Raw genomic sequence first — 20,059 nt, 5'->3', positions numbered from 1 at the left:
CACCCTCATCCAATGACTTGTGTAATGTAATGGAAGTCATGATCAAGGGCTATGCAGCACCCAACTGCTTCAGCGGCTGTGTCCAGATGGAAACAAAAAAAAGTTTCCTTTCATTAAGCAAAATACCCAATGCAGAAAATACACGGAACATTTAGCCTTTTCCTTTTTTACAAAGTTTATTTCAGATTTAACAAGTTTAGTCGAACAGGCCGAATCCCATGTCGTCATCAGATCCCTCTTCAGACTCCTCCTTCTCTTCCTTCTTCTCCTCAGCTGTAAAGAGATCACAGTAATCAATTAACAATACCATCTTCACCAAATACATTGTCTGAAAACAGAGATATTCAAAGCTAGTTATAGTGAAAGTAATATAATAAACAGTTTACCAAAATACATGTTAATAAACAAAATAAACTGCCCTTTATGAACTAGTAATGTGCTGATCAGCCATCTATTAATCCGAAACTGACCTGCTGTTTTTAAAACGGTCCCATTCTACCAGCCTTGATGTAATACCAATTAAAAAATCCATGCATTTAGCAATGAAACTGTTTTAATGCTGTTTGCATTGAGACTGTTCTGGTCATTACTATAACATTTCCCATGTATTTAGTAAAGGCAAATAAGCTTTAGCTTGCCTGACCAAGTGCCCCATCGATATTGAGCTGACCCGCACATCAATATCTATAACTTAACAGCCCATTAGAAGGCATTGAGCCCAGATTGGTATGGAAAATGGACATCCAAAAGGTCAACTTGACAAGGATCTAGAACACTCATGTGGGCTCTGATGTATGCTCACCTGCAGCGGGGGCAGCTGCTCCAGCAGCAGCGGTTCCACCTGAGCTGGCCACTGCCACAGCACCACCTGCTGGCATACTGGCCAGTTTACCATAGCCTGTCAGAGAAATTACAGTTAACTGATTTAATTACAACTACATTGTTGTATATACCAATAACACTAATACAGTGGCAGAAATGCCGTGCTAGAGTTTCAAAGCAAATCTCTAGCAGATTAAACCACCAGTGTGCTTAGTCCAGAATGACCAATTCAGGTTTTCATTTTAAGTAGATGTGTTCTCTTCAGTGACATTTCATTATGCATTGACAGTTCTGCAACTCACCTTGGGCAATCACCTCCTCCACATTTTTGCCACGGAGTTCAGTGACGACCTGAAGGGGGAAAAAAAAGGGGTCAGAAATTAGTGGTCCATAGAAATTGCATGTTTCCTGTTTGAGCTAAACTTTCAGAACACACAAGTTGTGCGTTTTTTTTACTCAACACTGAGATAAGGTAAAACATGTGATATTAAACATACCTTCTCCATGCGTGTGTTGTCAGCCTCAATGCCAACACTTTCCAGGATCTTCTTGATGTCCGCAGCCTGTGGGCTGGCATTACCACCAAGGGCAGAGAGCAAGTATGCAGCAACGTAACGCATTCTGCAATACAGATCATGATGCAGTTATACATCATATGACAAAAAAAACAAGGCATTAAAAAAAAAAATATCCAATACAGTTAAGTTACTTTAGACAAATACAAGTAGTACACATGCGTCTCAAAGGGAACGTCGCAGTATAACCCTATAACCTGCAGAAACAAGTATAACAATTGTCCATGTCATACCCACAGATCATCAAGTAACTAGGCCTACAAATACCTATTATGCATTTGTTTCAAGAGTGATACTTATACACCTCCAGAATCTAAGTGACAAAAAAATACGTTAGTTGGGCATCTTTACCAAACACTAGGACTCATTGCCTTACTCAAAACATCTGATTAGCTAACTCGGTAACGTTGGCTAGATAACCGAGGTTGCTAGCACACTGTGCACAAAGTTCCAGTTAGTGAGGTTGTCACTGATAACCGTTATTTCTTCAATCAGAACATGAAGATGTGGCATTGAAAAACTCCCTAGTGAATAATGTTACCAATCACTGCACTAGCTACAGTTTTGGGCCTTGTTTCTATGAGACAATAGTGAGAGCGAGTACACATGGTGATATGTCATGGCTGTTAGGTAGCAAGCTAACTGGCTAGCATGCTCCTCTCCAATACATTATTTGTTGTCCAATTTTAGGTTAGGGGTAAGACAAATATTTGAAGGGAATGCCTACGTTATGGTGCCGTGTTGGACTTATTTTCACTGGGTGTATATATACTAAATTGCCTTTAAAAGACACTCACTTGACACGTAGAAGGCAGATGCGTGTTCACGACGAGATTTACACAGGCGGAAAGGAAGTTCCAAGGCAGGAGGGAAACGGAAAAACGCGTGATGGGCGGGGAAATCGAATGAATTTTGATTGGAGGAGAAAATTCATGCAGGGTGCACTTGATTTGCAAGACGAAGTGAGGAGATGGTCCGGGGGCCGGGCGGCCTCAACCCAATGAAAAATGTCAGAAAAAAAATACATTTAGGGAAACTGGAATCACTACATGGTGATAATTATACGCGGCATGTAAGTGATTGGGCCACTGTTCAGTCCAGCAAAGTGCCATTGACTCTCAGTGGTCAATAACGGGACAGATGGAGCTGTGACTGTGCTGTGACCGTAGAACAGACACCTAATTTGGACTACATTAGTACCAACATAGTGCCATAGTCTATGAAACGGTACAGAGCCCTTACTATAGTACCATTCTTTCCTCTGGCAATATGACATAATATGGCATCTTCAAAATTTGGTATCAAACAAAAAACGTGGGCCTCCTAAACAAAAAGGATGTTAAAACTACAATTGTTAAAGGAAATATACAATAAAAGTGATGATAATAGTAAGTTGAGAATAAAAATAAGCAAATAAAAACATTTTTCATGGTATAATTTATTTTGTGCAGTTTTTGGATCTAAATAATTCTATACATCCACATCAACGTAACACAATACAAATGGACAGAATAAACTGAAAGCAGCACATTTTGTAAGTAGACCTAACAGTCCAAAACAAGCAAACATTCAACATGATATCAAATAGTTCTCATAAAAGTTGCAAGTTTGGTCTTCGTACTCAAAACAAGAATATAACAGTCAGAAAAGGAATACAAATAGTTTCAGGATTTTTTTCCTCTCATGAAAATCCCTTGTAAAAAATAAAAATATCAAAAGAAAACACTTAGAAAAATATTTTATTGACCCTTCCAAAATATAAGAGGGTAGAAACCTGAGGGGTGTTTCACAAAGCTCTAGGAATTGGCAAGGTAACTGTCCTGAACATTCTGTTGAAACCATTAATGTCAGTGACAAGGACAACATTTCAGTAATCATACTGAGGGGCAAGCCGACATGTAACCAACTTGCTATGGGGTGCCAAATCTGTTAAGCGTTTGTTTATTTTACACATCTGTTTAAAAGTATGAATAGAACATAGAATATTTTCTTTATGAAGTGAAGAAAACTTTAGAGTGAAGGAAATACAAAATGTTTTATGATTTAGATGAATACATTTTATTCAATTCAGCAAAAATGTTAAAATCTATTTTATCAATACAACTGGAATTATACAGTACATTCACGAGTGACCATCATAAAATAAAAATTACAAACTATACTATTCAGGTGAAAAAATAACATCTGAAATTGAAATCAGTGATGCCAAATTAAGTTCACAGCTTAAAGAGATAGTTCACCCAAATGGGACATGTACCTAATTTTATAGGTCAAAAGTAATCATTCAAAGTCAGCAACCAAAAATATGGCTTTGTTAACTCAAACAAAGCTTAGCAACATTATTGGTCTTTATTTTGAACTGTATTAGTGAAGGTGGGTTTCACATACCAGTAGATCACATGCATTTTTTAATGAATGCCATTCAATAATGGGTTTACTATTTCAAACAACCATGCTGGTGGTAGTGCAATTGTCTTTTTCTCGTTTATACTTTTTGGAAACGTCAGTTTGTGTTCGACAACAATGGCATTTTTGTGTCGTCGCTGCGACAAGTTGGCCGACCTACTGTAAACCCACCTCGAATGAGTTGGCCACACCGTTGAAGTGTGAATAGAGCAAAATAACTCAAAGAAATTATAAAAATGGCTATGGAATGCAGCTTTCTTGGGGAATCTCAAAATCCACTGACCCTGTTCGTGAAATACCCCTCTGGTTTCGAAAGGTTCTGACTTATTGCTCTCTTGAAATATTTAAAAATGTCAGGTTTGCCTCAGGTCTCAAAATTGTACACTGTCCCCCCTTACTGTCATAAGGAGAAAAGGTTATTTGAATTTTAAAAGACATATGCTGTGCTTAGTAAGGCTTCTCCCATCCCACTGAAAACCTACACATTTGAAGGCTCTAAATGATTCATGGGATGCAAAAGCTAGAAGTTGCTGAATATTTTATGAGACAGCAAAATCTATTTTTAACGCTTGTAAGACAGTAAAAACATCCGCACGAGGTTAAAAATAAATTCAGAGAATGTATTATTTAATTCCTTAACAATTTAAGATTAGAATACTAAACACAGACCTCCCAAAACGTTCACACGTTATTTTCAGGAGGAAAAAAAACAAAAGAGAGACAATGGTGAAACAGTCTCCATTTAGCCTTCATATACTGGTAAACACAAAATACAATATTTCTATATCAAATTTACACACAATTCCCAATTCCTTCGATTATATATATATATATATATATATATATATATATATATATATATATATTCTATACCCCAAATGTATTCTATTACTACCAGTTCTTTTTGCCCTCAAAAATAGCAGGTGTGAAGTTTGCATTCCTGCAAATGCTTAGTAAACCTGATATTGAAGTGTTAAATCATCTGAGCTTAGTATTATACCCAAATTAAAATGAGGGTAATTTGAATGACAGTATGACAGTACAAGACTAAATACAATTGTATTGCCCTGAGGCACATTATAAAGGCTGTACTAAAATAAATAAAAATACCATCTCTTCAATCAATCTGTGGTGGGTCTCACAGGTCTTCAAACGGCATTCAATATGTCAGCCCAAAATGTAATGCACATGTAAAGCGTGAATGACCAACTACTTGTAGAAATATGATAAATCTAGTGTTTGCCTTGAGTCGTGGTGTGGAGGACAGTGTCAGAAGTCGCAGGGGTAGGGTGTAGAAAAGGTAGAAATATAATATATGTGGATACAAACTAAACTTAGTGTGCTAAGTTTTAGAAGGTTAAAATTGTGACTGGGACAGATGGCTGGACGAGGGTGAAAGATAAGGGAATTGCGTGCCAGTGATGAAAAACACTATTGGGGATAGCTGTTCTGTTGCCGGCGCTTTGCAGACCTCATCTTCTCAAAGCGGGATTCCATTTCCTCAAGGACTTTAGGAGTGTACCTGACCACCAGCTTCACAGCGCCCTGGGCAGCTTTGAGAAGCTCCACAGCTTTCTCATGGTGCTCCCCCTCCACACTCTGGGGAAAGAAAGAGATAAAAGGAGGATTAATTTAAATAACAGACAAAATTAGGTGACTGAATATGATAAATGTATATTGATAGTAGCCGTGTCCGAAATCTGGCTTGCCTGCTATTTACTTAAACTGCATACTAAGTCCGAAGTTTACATACACCTTAGCCAAATACATTTAAACTCAGGTTTTTCACAATTCCTGACATTTAATCCTAGTAAAAAAGTCCCTGTCTTAGGTCAGTTAGGATCACCACTTTATTTTAAGAATGTGAAATGTCAGAATAACAGTAGAGAGAAATTTTAGCTTTTATTTCTTGCATCACATTCCCAGTGGGTAAGAAGTTTACATATACTCAATTAGTATTTGGTAGCGTTGCCTTTAAATTGTTTAACTTGGGTCAAATGTTTTGGGTAGCCTTCCACAAGCTTCCCACAATAAATTAGGTGAATTTTGCCCCATTCCATCCTGACAGAGCTGGTGTAAGCGAGTCAGGTTTGTAGGCCTCCTTGCTCGCACACGCTTTTTCAGTTCTGCCCACACATTTTCTGTAGGATTGAGGTCAGGGCTTTGTGATGGCCACTCCAAAACCTTGACAGTCCCTCCTGCAGCAAAGCATCACCACAACATGATGCTGCCAACCCCGTGCTTCACGGTTGGGATGGTTCTTCGGCTTGCAAGCCTCCCCCTTTTTCCTCCAAACATAACGACTGTCATTATGGCCAAACAGTTCTATATTTTTTTTTTCATAAGACCAGAGGACATTTCTCCAAAAAGTACAATCTTTGTCCCCATGGCAGTTTTGGAGCAGTGGCTTCTTCCTTGCTGAGCGGCCTTTCAGGTTATGTCGATATAGGACTCGTTTTTCTGTGGATATAGATACTTTTTTACCGGTTTCCTCCAGCACCTTCACAAGGTCCTTTGCTGTTGTTCTGGGATTGATTTGCACTTTTCGCACCAAAGTACGTTCATCTCAAGGAGACAGAACGCGTCTCCTTCCTGTGCGGTATGATGGCTGCGTGGTACCATGGTGTTTATACTTGCGTACTATTGTTTGTACAGATGAGCGTGGTACCTTCAGGCGTTTGGAAATTGTTCCCCAGGATGAACCAGACTTATGGAGGTCTACCATTTTTTCCCCCTGAGGTCTTGGCTGATTTCTTTTGATTTTCCCATGATATAAAGCAAAGAGGCACTGAGTTTGAAGGTAGGCCTTGAAATACATCCACATGTAAACCTCCAATTGACTCAAATGATGTCAATTAGCCTATCAGAAGCTTCTAGAGCCATGACATCATTTTGTGGAACTTTCCAAGCTGTTTAAAGGCACAGTCAACTTAGTGTATGTAAACTTCTGACCCACTGGAATTGTGATACAGTGAATTATAAGTTAAATAATCTGTCTGTAAACAATTGTTGGAAAAATGACTTGTGTCATGCACAAAGTAGATGTCCTAACAGACTTGCCAAAACTATAGTTTGTCAACAAAAAAAATTGTGGAGTGGTTGAAAAACGAGTTTTAAATGACTCCAACCTAAGTGTATGTAAACTTCTGACTTCAACTGCATCCTGGTCCTGGACCATTTCTTAAAGGAATAATCCACTCAAAAGTATGCATTAGTCCACTGTTGATAGAGTCGCAAAATGTGTTGCATGTCAGCAATCAAGTTTTCAAGATATAGAACTTTTCAAAAAGCAAGTTGTTGCCACATCATCATGATGATGCGTAAAACCACTAAACAAGGGACACTTTTTTTGTTGGTCTGTTTAACTAAGCCAGTGTTTTATCATAATGAGAGCACACGCTTTTGAGAATTGAGGGGGGTCAAATAATGTCCTAACCGACTTGCCAAAACTATAGTTTGTTTATAACAAGACATTTGTGGAGTGGTTGAAAAACAAGTGAATTACTCCAACCTAAGTGTATGTAAACTTCCGACTTCAACTGTACTATTTAGAACGTTGTGTTTAGTAAAAACGAATGCAGTAAGCAAAATACAACAGCATACTAGGCTCATCCTACATCATCTAATGCGCAATTGTGTCGATTCCCTACGTTCATTCATTTTGGTACAGCTTGTCCCCTCAGCTGTTGTCAGACACACGTGGGCCTCGAAATACAATTATCTTCCTCAAGTGTGCAGCAAATTCTACTAGACAAAAAGCCAAAATGAGTATGACATCCTGAAATGTTTAAAGCATGCTCAATTTTCGAAATTGCACATTCTACGAAACTTTCTTTTTCGCCTTCCCAAAATGCCTACTATTTAGAACGCAAGTACGGGTATTCAGACACAACCAGAGACTGCATAAACGACACGTACCACCCCATTGACAGAAAGAAGCTGGTCGCCTCTCTTGAGGCCCCCGTGGCGGTCAGCGATTCCACCAGGAATGATGCGTGAGATGTAAATAGGAGAGTTCTGTTCCTTCCCTCCCATTATATTGAAGCCAAGTCCTTCCTCCGTCTTAGGCAGCTCCACCACGCGAGGGTGTGAGTGCCCCTCACTGGCCGCAAACGCTGCAACAGTGGCCTACAAGGCAAGAGAGGAGAGGTTGTTAACCCAGAGTTGCCTACAGAGTTGTTTAATATTGGTTGTTGTTGTTTTGACATACCTTGGCTGTGGCATTTGCCCTGACTTCAGGGCTACTGTTAATGTCCACTGTCTCATACACATGTTCATACACCTACAGAGTTGTTTAGAAAAGGCAGAAAGAAGGTTAGTCGAATGCAAACTGCAAAGCTGAATTACTTCCTTCAAAAAGTCTGACATGTTAAAAATGGAGATCCTGGTAGTTCTTGCTGTCCAGGGTTCCAATCTATTAATTAATCCTCAAACTAGATATCTTATTTCGTAATCACAACACTATACACTGACATTGAAGGAATGACAAATCTTACATCTGAAATCAAATAACTAGTCTATAGGCAGCAATCAAACAATTCATGTTTTTATAGGCCTGTCTGTATCAGCCCCATGTCACACAAGTACACAAATCAGAGCCTGGAGGTCCAGAGTACTGCTGATTATTTATTTCCACTCACCTGGTGCCCCAGGTCTGAATCAATCACACTGATTGGAGGGGGAGAATGAAAATCAGCAGTACTTCTGGCCTTGAGGTCCAGATTTGGCCATATAATTTGAGTTGAACTTTGAAGGGTGTGATGGGCATTTAATGGCATCGTCACAGCTCACCTCTCGCACAGCATTACAGAACTCGCTCTGCAAGACCCTTTGCAGTGCCTGCAGTTTCTGGGGTGGCACTTCCCCCGTCCTCTGGAGCTTGTCAAGCAATTCAATGGCCCGGGAAATGTCTGTGGGGAGAAAACATGGAGACCACACACCGTCAGAGACCTTACCAATAATTGACATCGATTTAGAGACTTTAGTTTGGGAAATAATTGCTTGAGGCAGAGGATCTAACACTCCAGCACACGCGTAATGGAGTCTGTTGGTTTTTGATTTTGTAGATTGATGAAGTAAATCTGTCCATGCACAGGGTATTATGATGCAGGCATAGCTGATCATTACCAAATCTTCATCACACTGCTTGTAAACACATGGTAGAATTCAACGGACAGGGACTTGTATCATCAGGACTGCAAGTAACATAGTCCGGGCTTTCGGCGCAACATTTTCAAACTAACCTAGCTAGCTACTGAGCTACAGCTAGCTACATACTGGACGCTGAACTTTTGTTTGGGTGCAACTGCTAACATTACTAGGAAGCTACGAAGTTCCAGTGGCAGTAAAAGTACCCATTCGTCATACTTGAGTAAAAGTAAAGATACCTTAATAGAAAACAACTCAAGTAAAAGTCACCCAGTAAAATACTACTTGAGTAAAAGTCTATTGGTTTTGGTATTTGGTTTTAAATATACTTAAGTATCAAAAGTAAACCTATTAATAATTTCAGATTCCTTACATTATGCAAAACATACAGCACCATTTTAATTTTATTTATGGATAGCCAGGGGCACAATACAACACTCAGACATAAATTTAAAATCAAAGCATTTGTGTTTAGTGAGTCCGCCAGATTAGAGGCAGTAGGGATGACCAGGGTATGTTCTCTTGATAAATGTGTGAATTGGACCATTTTCCTGTCAAAATGTAAAAGTACTTTTGGATGTCAGGGAAAATGTATGGAGTAAAAAGTACATTATTTTCTTTAGGAACGTAGTGAAGTAAAAGTTGGCAAACATAGAAATAGTAAAGTACAGATACCCCCAAAAACGATTTTAGTATTTTAAAGTATTTGTTCATAAGTACTTTACACCACTGCAAACTACCAGCCTTAGAGGATAGTTATCTAAATTAGCTAACGTTAGCTGGCTACAACATTAGCAACTCAGCCCATCTGTCTTTCTGAAAACTAAAGCGATTATATTGAAATAATCTATTTTTCTTTTGACTTTTGAGAGATGATTGTACTTCGGGCTAGTTATTTCAAAATTAAATGACTAGCGCTAACGTTAGCTAACTAAATTAAATTCCAGATTAGCTACCGTTAACTAGCTAGCCATCTGTTTGGCTAGTGTGTGTATTTTCATAATTTTAACCATTATTATTGATCAAGCAATCTGATTTGTTTGACGTTTTACCTCTTTCCAGTCGAACAGGTTCCCCCAAAGAAGCCATAATAGCCTAAATCCGGCACTGTTCAGGAGAAATGATCAGACTAGCAAAATTTCCACTCGGCGATAAACAACAGATTTGAGCTGTATTGACGGGGATTGTTGTTGCGTCAAGGACACGCAAACGGCGCAATATACGGTCGATGTGCCCAATACACGATGTGGGAAAAACTGAGAAGTCATATATCACTAAAGTTTTATTTGATATTTTAGAAAATGTGGTGTCCTAAATGTATAACCTGCAATATTTACAGCTTTTCAATGGTTATTTAAATGATAGATTTTAACGTACAGTTATTAAAATGTCTTATCTGATCATTATTCATAACCCAAAATGAATTGTTTATAAATGTCTTTGTAAACCTACGATGTTGATTCAATATGTTTAAAACCATAATTTTGATCTCTGTCAGCGCTTGCATAATGTATGCATTTCTATTGATTAATTTTCACTTCTCACAGCAATAAGGAATTTTCCTTTCTGAAAGCTGAAACACTACATAGGCCTAGTACTCATTACTATGTATTAAACTGTGTTACCTTATAATAACTGCAAAACTGAGGACATAGACTATTGTCCAAAGTTTGATGTTTTTGTTGTGATAGGAGACTTGTAAACACATTATGTAGGCCTCTACTTTGGAAGGATACTTCAAATGATGTTTAGAAAAGTGATTTTTCTATCATAAAATGCAATTTTCTGAGTACTATAGATATATATGCAATAATTTAAGTGCTATTTGTGTGTGCAAATCGTCCGGAATATACCTTGAATGCATTTTTATTGTTATCTTTTATTATCACAATTAGGCATGTTTTGGTATCCTTTGTGAGAGAATGTTGTCCATCCATTTCTAGGCATGGGACACCTACCTGTGTCGATGGGACAGGGTTGAGATGGCCCATCCAAGGAATTCACCAGTCAAGGATCCTGTCTTCAGGATGGAAAACTTTTGAATGTGCTCATCATCAACCTCTCAGAGGTCATCAAGGATCAGCTTGTAGCCTAGGCTATACGACGTGGACTTATGGGCCTACTATTTGTTCTGATTCTTTGTGTTGTTGATTGAGTATATATTGAGGCTTTTATAACCAAGCTAATGCTGATGAAAATAAAATCTATCTGGTCTATTTGTTTGTCTGTCTGTTTGTCTGTCTGTCTGTCTGCTATAGGAGGATGGGCTCATTGTAAAGGCTGTAATGGTATAAATGGAACATAGTCAAACATGCGGTTTCCATATGTTTTGATACCATTCCATTCCAGCCATTACAATGAGCCTGTCCTCATCTAGCTCTTCCCACCAGCCTCCTCTGGTCTGCATGCATGCAGGCAGACAGGCAGGTACGTAGGTAGGTAGGATGGTAGGTATGCATGTAGGAAAGATAGGTATTTATGTATCTGTCTGCTGATCTCTGGCCGTCCATCCGTCCATGTTTTCATCTAATGTTTATGCAGTGTAACTAGAAATGTAGGGTTCAAACTTTATTGACATTGGTTTTGTTTTTCAGTTGCCTATAGTCATTTTTATTTCTTCAAATATTTCAATTTAATATTGCAAACAACTTCACAACATACAAAATGAATTATATTAATCCAGAAACATATGTCAATGAATAAATTTTATATATATATATATATATTCTTATATTTTGTCCTCTGGTGGGGATAAAAAAATAAACAGCAAAGCTTTGACAACAGCACCTTGACATAGTATGTAATTCCAACATTACCTTGAGAAGTTTAGAACAGTAAACAGATAAAGTACTGAGGAGGAAAACCCTTTTACTGTTGGGTATGTAAACGGAATGTTTTGGTCGGTATCATATCCTTTTTTCTTAGGTGGACAAATTCTCAATTCACAATTGAAGCAGCATGCAAGTTTTTTTTAATGGAACTCGTCCTCACCCTCGCCCTCATCCTCATCGCTCTTTTCCTTCTTTCTCACATTCTTGGCAACGTAAACAAACCACAATGTCTTGAGGAATGTGATATAGTAATTTAAACTGGGCGCAAATGACTGATCAGATCTTTTTTTAATTGTTTACAAGGTCATGAATATGTTCAATAAATAGACTGTAGTATCACTTTTACTGTATAAACTTCATCTTTTTTTACATGCAGTCCATAAAATTTTCATTTGACGGAATAATTTACCCTGTTATGTATATATACAAATAGATATTTTCTCTTTACTCTCTTTTTTAAACTCTCAATAAAATCTATACATTATATACACTATCTTCCTCTTTTAATGGTCAATGTGCATACACATGATGTGTCTATCCTTATAAACCGCCAGCCAATCTTCTTTTTGCTATCCATGGTGAGCGCTCGCACGTAGGACTGGGTTGTCCTGCATTGGGAGTTATAATGCCTCTTGTCTATTCCACGGCAGCCCTCCTTTGTGTACCCCATAGGGTTACATTTGGTCTCATAAAAGTATTGCTTCAGTTGGCCATTGGGGACAGGGACCTTTTCCAGGACGGTAACGGTCTGCCCAGACATGTCTATTGCTGTCTTTTTGTCCACAGCTGTCACCCACTGGCTAATACTATCACACACACTCAGCTCTCCACGCCGCGACGGGTCAGAATGCCGCCGCACCCTCATGGACATGTTAGCGGCGTCCAGGTAGTTTTTGTATTCCTCCAGGAGAAAAAGCAGCGGTGGCTCTAAAGGCACTTGGTTGCTGATCATCACCCGCGATGCATACAGGTCGACATCCTTGGTCTCCGTGGTGACCACAGAGGAAGGACCCCCTCCTCCCTGGCCCTTGTCAGCCCCAGGCCCCAGCTGAGCTGCTTCTCCTTCCACCTCCAAGAGCTCCTCAATCACCTGCTCAAACGTGTCTGTGAGTGAGGGCAGTCCCCCATGCTGGCCCGGCCCACCCCCGCTCTGTGGAGTCCCGTGGCCCTGGCCAGCTATCACTGCAGCACCCAAGTAGCCTTCCGTTCGGTGGCCCCGCATACCCGGGGCGTCTCTCATGGGAGCAGCTCTCATGCAACTGAAGTATGAAATAACCATAGTAAGGAACAGGATGGTCATCACTCTTCTAACCTGGTGGAACTAGAGAGAGAGAGAAAGAGAGAGTGGAGAGAGAGGGATGAGAGGGGAGAGAGGATGAAATGTTAGTGCAACTTATATGTATATAATCTTATGTAGCTATATTATGTATTATATAATATATCAACACTTTTCTTCCATTGAGTTATCAGAGTTGTGTGCTTATACAAAATACTGTACATAATACACTCATTATTACAGTATTCCATAATATTTCAAGGTTGGATCACAATCTAATTGTGTTCCTTTCAGTTATTACTAAGCACCATTAGATGATGCACGCCTACCAGAGTATCACATTTCTCCTCCAGCTGCAAAGAAAGCCAGCAGTCTGACACCACCGTGAATGCCCACTACTGTTTGGCCAACTTGAAAATAACAGCATAAGTAATTACCATACATGATTGGATATTTTTTTCTGGATTGGACCTCTTTAAAAATAACAACCCAGACCTAGTTGAATTAATTGCGCATGATTGTGCTGTTCTTGTGAATTCAATTTTTTCGGTTTCCTCATTTCCCATACAATATTTCCCATACAATATTTCCCATACAATATTTCCCACAAAGGCCCCAGAAGCAACATTAAGGGCTGCTGACACCAGCGTTTTCAACTGAGGCCAAGTTTTTTCAGACTGGGAGTGGATGTGGCTAGGCATCATGCTTTAAATGCCAAAGCATTAGATTGCCAATTATCTCCTAATGGTCCATCCTACTATGAAGTGCAACCCAATATATCATTATTTTCTCTTCTTCAACAACGACAAATAACAACAATTTTTTTAAACAATTATGTTAAACTGATAAGGAAACTACAGTATGTCTTCATCATAATCATCATCATCACCATTATCATCATCATTATCTTTCTCATATTTGATGTTGTAATCCCTGGATGGCATGCACTGTATCATAAACGCTATGTGGCCTGAATACTTTTTTCAGTGTAGCTATTGAACAGGCAAGTTATGTTTCCAATCCAATGTCATGTATTGTAGCCTAACACGTTTCATGTGTTATCCTGACTTCACACCACATTTCCCACAGGGTTAATAGAAACTTATTGATCGATTGATTGGTTGAATACATGAATGTTTCTGACTAGGTTCAGATAAGTGACTGTTTATTTTGTGTAATTTTGTAAAAGGCAACCAATATTTGTTGTAATATTACCATTAATATGCTAAACTTGATAGGGTCAAATTGGGAGCAGGATTTATTAAGGGACATAGAGATGTTTAAATAAAGGAATGCTGAGAGTAAGCATTACCGCTAGCAGAGACTGAGAGAGAGTCAGTAAAGTACTGGTTAGAAAAGTGAAGAGAGGTAATGTACTTGCATCCTGACACACTCACGTACCCCTTCTATCAGATGCATACTCTGTACAGCTGCTCACATAAATTTGGTACACAGACATTACAAGGGAAAGAATGCCAAAAGGGCCCAACAGAGCCAAAATATATCAATATACACACACCCCCTCATCCTCATCCTTTACCCCTAGCTCACAATGGCTTCTCTTACCTTTATGCCCTATGAGTCACAGCAATTCAACATATCCACGGACATCCCAGACCCAGAGTCAAACATATGAAAACAACCACAATAAGAAACCTAGCTCTTTCTCTCCAGAGGGGGGCATTTAAAAATAGCCACGGCAGGGCTTTGACTGCACTCTGCATGCCGCCCTCCTTGTGTCCCGACCTGATGCAGGAATACGCTCCAAGCAGATCCGCTCCCCCACCAGGCAGTGTGGCGGACGGAAGGACCTTAGCAGAAGGGAGGGGCAGACTCCACCTAAAAAGCATTTGTTTCATTCTTAATTGGCGTCTGGGGCCACGGCTGCGATTAGCCAACGCCACAGTGACTGCCATAGAGATATTGCATCTATAAATAGGCGTGCTGGGAGTCTCACAGTCTCGATTGAGAATATCACATCCTTCTCCTTAATGAGCCGCTGAGTCCCCAAGCTCAGTGACGTGTTTCTCCAGAGTGTGAGTGTGTGTTAGAGGGAAGGGAGGGGATGGAGGAGGAGAGGATGGGAGGGCTTGGTTTGTACGTGTTTGCAGGGGGATGGGAACATCTTTCCTCCTACCGACAAAACAACCTTGGAGACAAAACGCAGCCAAGCAAACATAGATGAGCAGGAAATCATTCCAACATTTTCTCAATATTGTAATTTGAAAATAATCATTCATATGAGGTAATCCTTTATAATCCTATAAAGTGTTCCTGTGACCTGTCAAATCCAGTCATTAGGCTGCCCCAATGATCAAGGAAAACAAATACATGGACTGAAATCCCATCACACTGCTTATTGATACATGAACTGATTGGGGGTCCATCTTCATGTAGAAGATGCTGCAGCAGAGGTAGTAGTCCTTCTTCCCTGATGGATCACTGGGGCTAAATTGCAGTAACAGGGGGTGGGGAGTCAGTGCAGGCGTCATTTTGCAGCATAACAACCACAGATGACGTCTCTCCCAGGTCTCCATAGGGGACAGGATGGAGGGGAGGTGTTTTGGGGGCAGTGCCACTCATCAGTGTGCAATTGCCTGCCAGTCCTCTGGGCCTCCTCACACCGGGAACAACAAATAATTTTATTTCTAACTCGGCTATTTCCTGTTTCCATCAGGAAAATCAATATGGCTTATGCTCTCAATCAACATCCTGTTAAAATGCAATCTAGACGATGAATCACTTCATTGCTGTGGGACTGGCTCAGAATAACAGTACTCTCTGAGACCTATCTAATTCAAACCAAAGTAAAAGTGATTCTCACCATGGCTGGTATGTTTTCATTTAATATATTAGATTTGAGAATATCTTCAGCTCTGAATTGGATTTTACGGTCAAGATTTTTTTATCTCCAGGTAATCAGTGCAGTGATATATAATTATCATGTACTGTATATGTACAGTATGTGTGTGGAAGAGAACAAGCAAACTTCCACACTCTATCCAGCCATAACATATATTCCGTAATATCAAGATTCCATAAATAAAATCAGTCCTTTACAGTTGCATTTGGTGCATTCAGAACGTTTATAGATAAAAGGTGACAGATTTCCACATAGTGGCAGGGCTTTGCGATGACACATTCAGATGAGCACCTGTTCAATTGTTGTGAGAGAGGCAGGCACGGCTATACGGTTGGGTTTAGAGATAGCTTGGTGCCTTGCAGTGTTTGCTCTTCGTGCCAGGTGGGGATTATAATGAAAAATCTCCCTTTGACAGATGCTGGAGTGGATTCACAAACACAATGGTGTTTCAACCATGTACAAAACTCAGCACATGACAATATTGACTTCATATTTCACTTACACTTAACTTACACAGTCATGAATGTGGGCAAATTTTCTGTGGCAATACATACTAACTTTCTTTTTCAAAGAGTCATTTTCTCAAGATTCTTGTCTTAACACGCCTCTCTTTTTCAGATGTTTTCACTTTGAAAACACATTGTCAAGTAAGTCAATACGAGGGGGAAAATACCCAGTCTCCAGATGATCTAAGATCCCTGTACATCAGCTTGTGCTATAGCTGCACCAATCAACATGTTTTCCTATCCAGTCCATTCAAATATGACCTTTGGATGTGCTCCAAATAAACCTACCTAAAAGATAATGCTTCATTTATATGAACTATATATTTTGGAAACATACTAGAGGACTCAGTCACAATATACAAATGTTACACCATTATCCTTTTTCCCCATAATAGCTAACAGATCCAACCAAGACACCACGTGGATGCCTGTTTTGAGAGTTCTGCTCCCCATCTGACACTTGCAATAGCATCTTGAAATGGATAAGAATCATAAAATAAATGTAATGACCACTTAAAACAAGACATGTTAAGACTGTTGGAATATGTTCCAGTAGATCATGAAGGCCCAAGTGGCATGTTTTCCATTGATAGACAATGTGGGCGTTGTCCTCCACCACTTCCTCTGGAAAGAACCAGTGAGTGTCATTAATGTGGCAGTTTACAAAAGACAGGTCCAATAGCCTATATATATATAACTATCATAATATTCAAAGGTTACCCACTTCATACTTAAGCCACCTCCTGATAAACGTAGTACTCTAATAAGTGCAACATTTCCTGTATGTCTATCCGCAAGTTGCACTTACTACTAATTAGTGGTGCAGCATGCTAGCCTGTCAACGTGACTGCCAAGCAGGTCACACAGGTAAAACTGCTTCAAAACCACAGCCTAACAATATTTTATTATGTGTACATTGGCTGTCAAAATGACAAGTTGCCAATTGCTAGCCTGGAATACCAGTGTAGGCCATCTTAATGAATAAATAAACATAAGGTCTACATTACATGTCAATGAATTTATTGACACTGTCAGACAGTGTCCCCACATAGGTCGACAAGCCCAGTACTCTATGCTCTCTTTGGGATTTTTACAACCCTTAAATAGCCCTTATAAACCCTTAGGATAATTACATTTAGTAACGCGATGAAAGACATGTCTTGAGGATAATGACTTTCATCAACAGTGCTCAAGTTAGCTTATTAGCCTACTGCACATACTCATATTTAAAGAAATCAGTAGTATCTTAAAACGATGTTGATTGGAATTTGATTGCAAGTGGTGTATATTAATAATAATAAGATAAATGGTCAACAGCAGCACATTAGACCTACACCAAGTCCTACTTTAAAACTGGTGTCAAGCTGTTTCCATATATTTGCGCTAGATGGCGTATTAGACCATGAAATGTTCTTAAGACACATCCTTGCTCTCTCTCTCTCTCTCTCTCTCTCTCTCTCTCGAACACACACACACACACACACACACACACTTACTTACTTACTTTAAGGCGATAACAAAGTCAAAAAGGAAAACATGAACACTTGTAGACTGAAAAAGCAAAAGGTTACTAAACAAAAAGAAAATCGTGTTAACCGTATGGTATTAATTCATATTTAGTTAGTTTTCCAAGTCTGTGCCAAATTTGGAACCTACTTTCAGAACTATTTGATGCAATGTCCCGAGACAAACTAGACTACACTACAAAACAGCAACAATCTCAGACAGAAAGCTAAAAAAATCTCTACACCAAACATTAACAAGGTTTACTTGGTAAAACAGCAGTATCGCGGCGCCGTTGGTTTGTTCTCGAACTTGAGCGCATAAAATGTCATAATTGTGTATTTTCTGCGTGCTCCTTGATAATTGCGCGACTGCTCCATGTAGGGATTCGTTTTAAAATGTGTATATTCATCCTCGCCTTGCCTTGTGAGGTTATCCGGATTAAGAGAGAGCTAGACCAACACTGCAGGGTATAGCTGACCATAGGTCTCAAGTTTCCTATAAAGTCTTAATGACTACATTCAACTTTTGTTTTCATAATTTGCTTACAAACCTGTCTATTTTTTTTAGAAAAGATAGTCAATTTACAGATAGCTAAAAAATGTGTTATCTGAATTACGATGTTATATTATGTAACATAACATTTAGATGCATTGCATTTATGGATTATGGGTTAAAAGGAATAATCTACAATAGGCCTACAGCCCATGTGGGTATGCAATGTAGCCTACTCGCCTATTTCTTACAGTGGCAATAGCCAACATGGCTAAATGTACAACCCTTCGCATTAATTAATCAGCTAAATACATCAGAAAACTAAATGATTACCTCCACTGACCCCTTTCGTGGTCCCTATTAGAAATTCAATCAGTATAATAACGCCGTTTTTTATTAATGAACAAGAGGATAGAGTTACACGTATCCTCTCTCAAACTGCGACCGAGTCGGTGCGCCTGCATGATCCCCAACTTGATTACAATACTTTTAAAACATCTCCCCACTCACAAAACAAGCGAGCATCGACACAGCAGAGCGAACATGATCAAAAAAGTTTAGAAAAACATACCTTTTACTGCCCAGTCGTAAAGGAGACCATTCAACAGGACCGTGTCATCTGGGATGTTTTGGACAACCCCCTGTGTAATTACTTAAGCTATATTTTCCCTGTACTGTCCGACAGCTTCGGGATATCTCTTCAGCTTTGGAGCAAATAGATTAAATTATTGATGGTGGAAATTGCATGGTCGAGGTAATGGACTCCCATGGCTGCACGGCTCCTTTGGAGATCGCTTAAAACCGAAGGGGTTGCATGCTATACGCCGCACCGCGACGGCACTATGCGATGAGAGACCTCTTGAGCTTGAAATGACGCCTGCATCCCTTGCAACTACAGTAACTTACTACATAATGACGTTGCAACATGTGACTCGCCACTGGCTGACTGGTTGCTTGCCACCAAACACGGTTACCAGAGTCCTAAAGCAGGCCTAGCTCTCATCATGGTTATTATACGCCTTTGGTCGACAGATGGGAGTGGGATAAAGAAGGGATTGGCCATGGATCTTTCTTCCGTGTTTCACTGACATCAGATGTGATATTTTTGTAGCTGTACTGTACATAAAAAAATAATAACGCATTTGATTCTGCGGCTACATTGCGTGTCATGATAAGATGTGATTAGATCTGATAAGATGTCCAAGGCTTATGCATATATATATATATCAATGTATTATATATTATATACATATATATATATATATATATATATATATATGTATTATATATGTATATATATATATTATAAAAAAAATCCCAAATAAATCATGAAAATAAGAAAACCAATACCCTCCCTAAAAATAGAGATTCTTATTCCATGCATTTTACCAGAAATATGGCATTTCTTTAGAGAGCACCGCTACTTTAGTTGTGAAATTGGACAGAAGCACACATCACACACTGCTACATAATTATTTCATTAACGTGTTATAACTAAGTGTATATTCTGTATGGGATTGATTAAGTCTACAGAAGATTTACGACTAGCAGTGGATACACTGAAATGTTCCTGTATAGACTAGGAGATGTGTTATAAATGCAAAAGGTAAGCCTGCCTAGCTAGACCTCGTTTT

At 39.2% G+C, this 20,059-nt stretch overlaps 3 protein-coding genes across 3 annotated transcripts; all 3 read right to left on the bottom strand.

Annotated features, from left to right (window-relative positions):
- Positions 1-157: 157 nt before the first annotated feature.
- Positions 158-2,294, bottom strand: LOC106563517 (large ribosomal subunit protein P2). Its single transcript, XM_014129172.3, has 5 exons — positions 2,195-2,294; positions 1,320-1,443; positions 1,125-1,173; positions 803-898; positions 158-273 (listed from the first exon to the last, which is right to left on the bottom strand). The coding sequence occupies exons 2-5, from the start codon at positions 1,440-1,442 to the stop codon at positions 197-199; spliced, it is 345 nt and encodes a 114-aa protein (XP_013984647.1). The 5' UTR covers position 1,443; positions 2,195-2,294; the 3' UTR covers positions 158-196.
- Positions 2,295-3,431: 1,137 nt separating this feature from the next.
- Positions 3,432-10,155, bottom strand: LOC106563518 (protein lin-7 homolog C). Its single transcript, XM_014129173.3, has 5 exons — positions 10,004-10,155; positions 8,595-8,713; positions 8,014-8,085; positions 7,722-7,931; positions 3,432-5,402 (listed from the first exon to the last, which is right to left on the bottom strand). The coding sequence occupies exons 1-5, from the start codon at positions 10,038-10,040 to the stop codon at positions 5,235-5,237; spliced, it is 606 nt and encodes a 201-aa protein (XP_013984648.1). The 5' UTR covers positions 10,041-10,155; the 3' UTR covers positions 3,432-5,234.
- A 1,542-nt stretch (positions 10,156-11,697) lies between these two features.
- On the bottom strand, positions 11,698-15,202 carry LOC106563519 (neurotrophic factor BDNF precursor form). Its single transcript, XM_014129175.3, has 2 exons — positions 14,625-15,202; positions 11,698-13,103 (listed from the first exon to the last, which is right to left on the bottom strand). The coding sequence occupies exon 2, from the start codon at positions 13,080-13,082 to the stop codon at positions 12,273-12,275; it is 810 nt and encodes a 269-aa protein (XP_013984650.1). The 5' UTR covers positions 13,083-13,103; positions 14,625-15,202; the 3' UTR covers positions 11,698-12,272.
- Between the last annotated feature and the right edge of the window lie 4,857 nt (positions 15,203-20,059).

This window comes from Salmo salar, chromosome 11 (genome assembly GCF_965601325.2).
Source record: "Salmo salar chromosome 11, fSalSal1, whole genome shotgun sequence".
In the NCBI taxonomy this organism is placed as follows: Eukaryota; Metazoa; Chordata; class Actinopteri; order Salmoniformes; family Salmonidae; genus Salmo; species Salmo salar.
The sequence above is the reverse complement of the archived record's forward strand: the minus strand, read 5'-3'. Positions and strand labels throughout refer to the sequence as shown.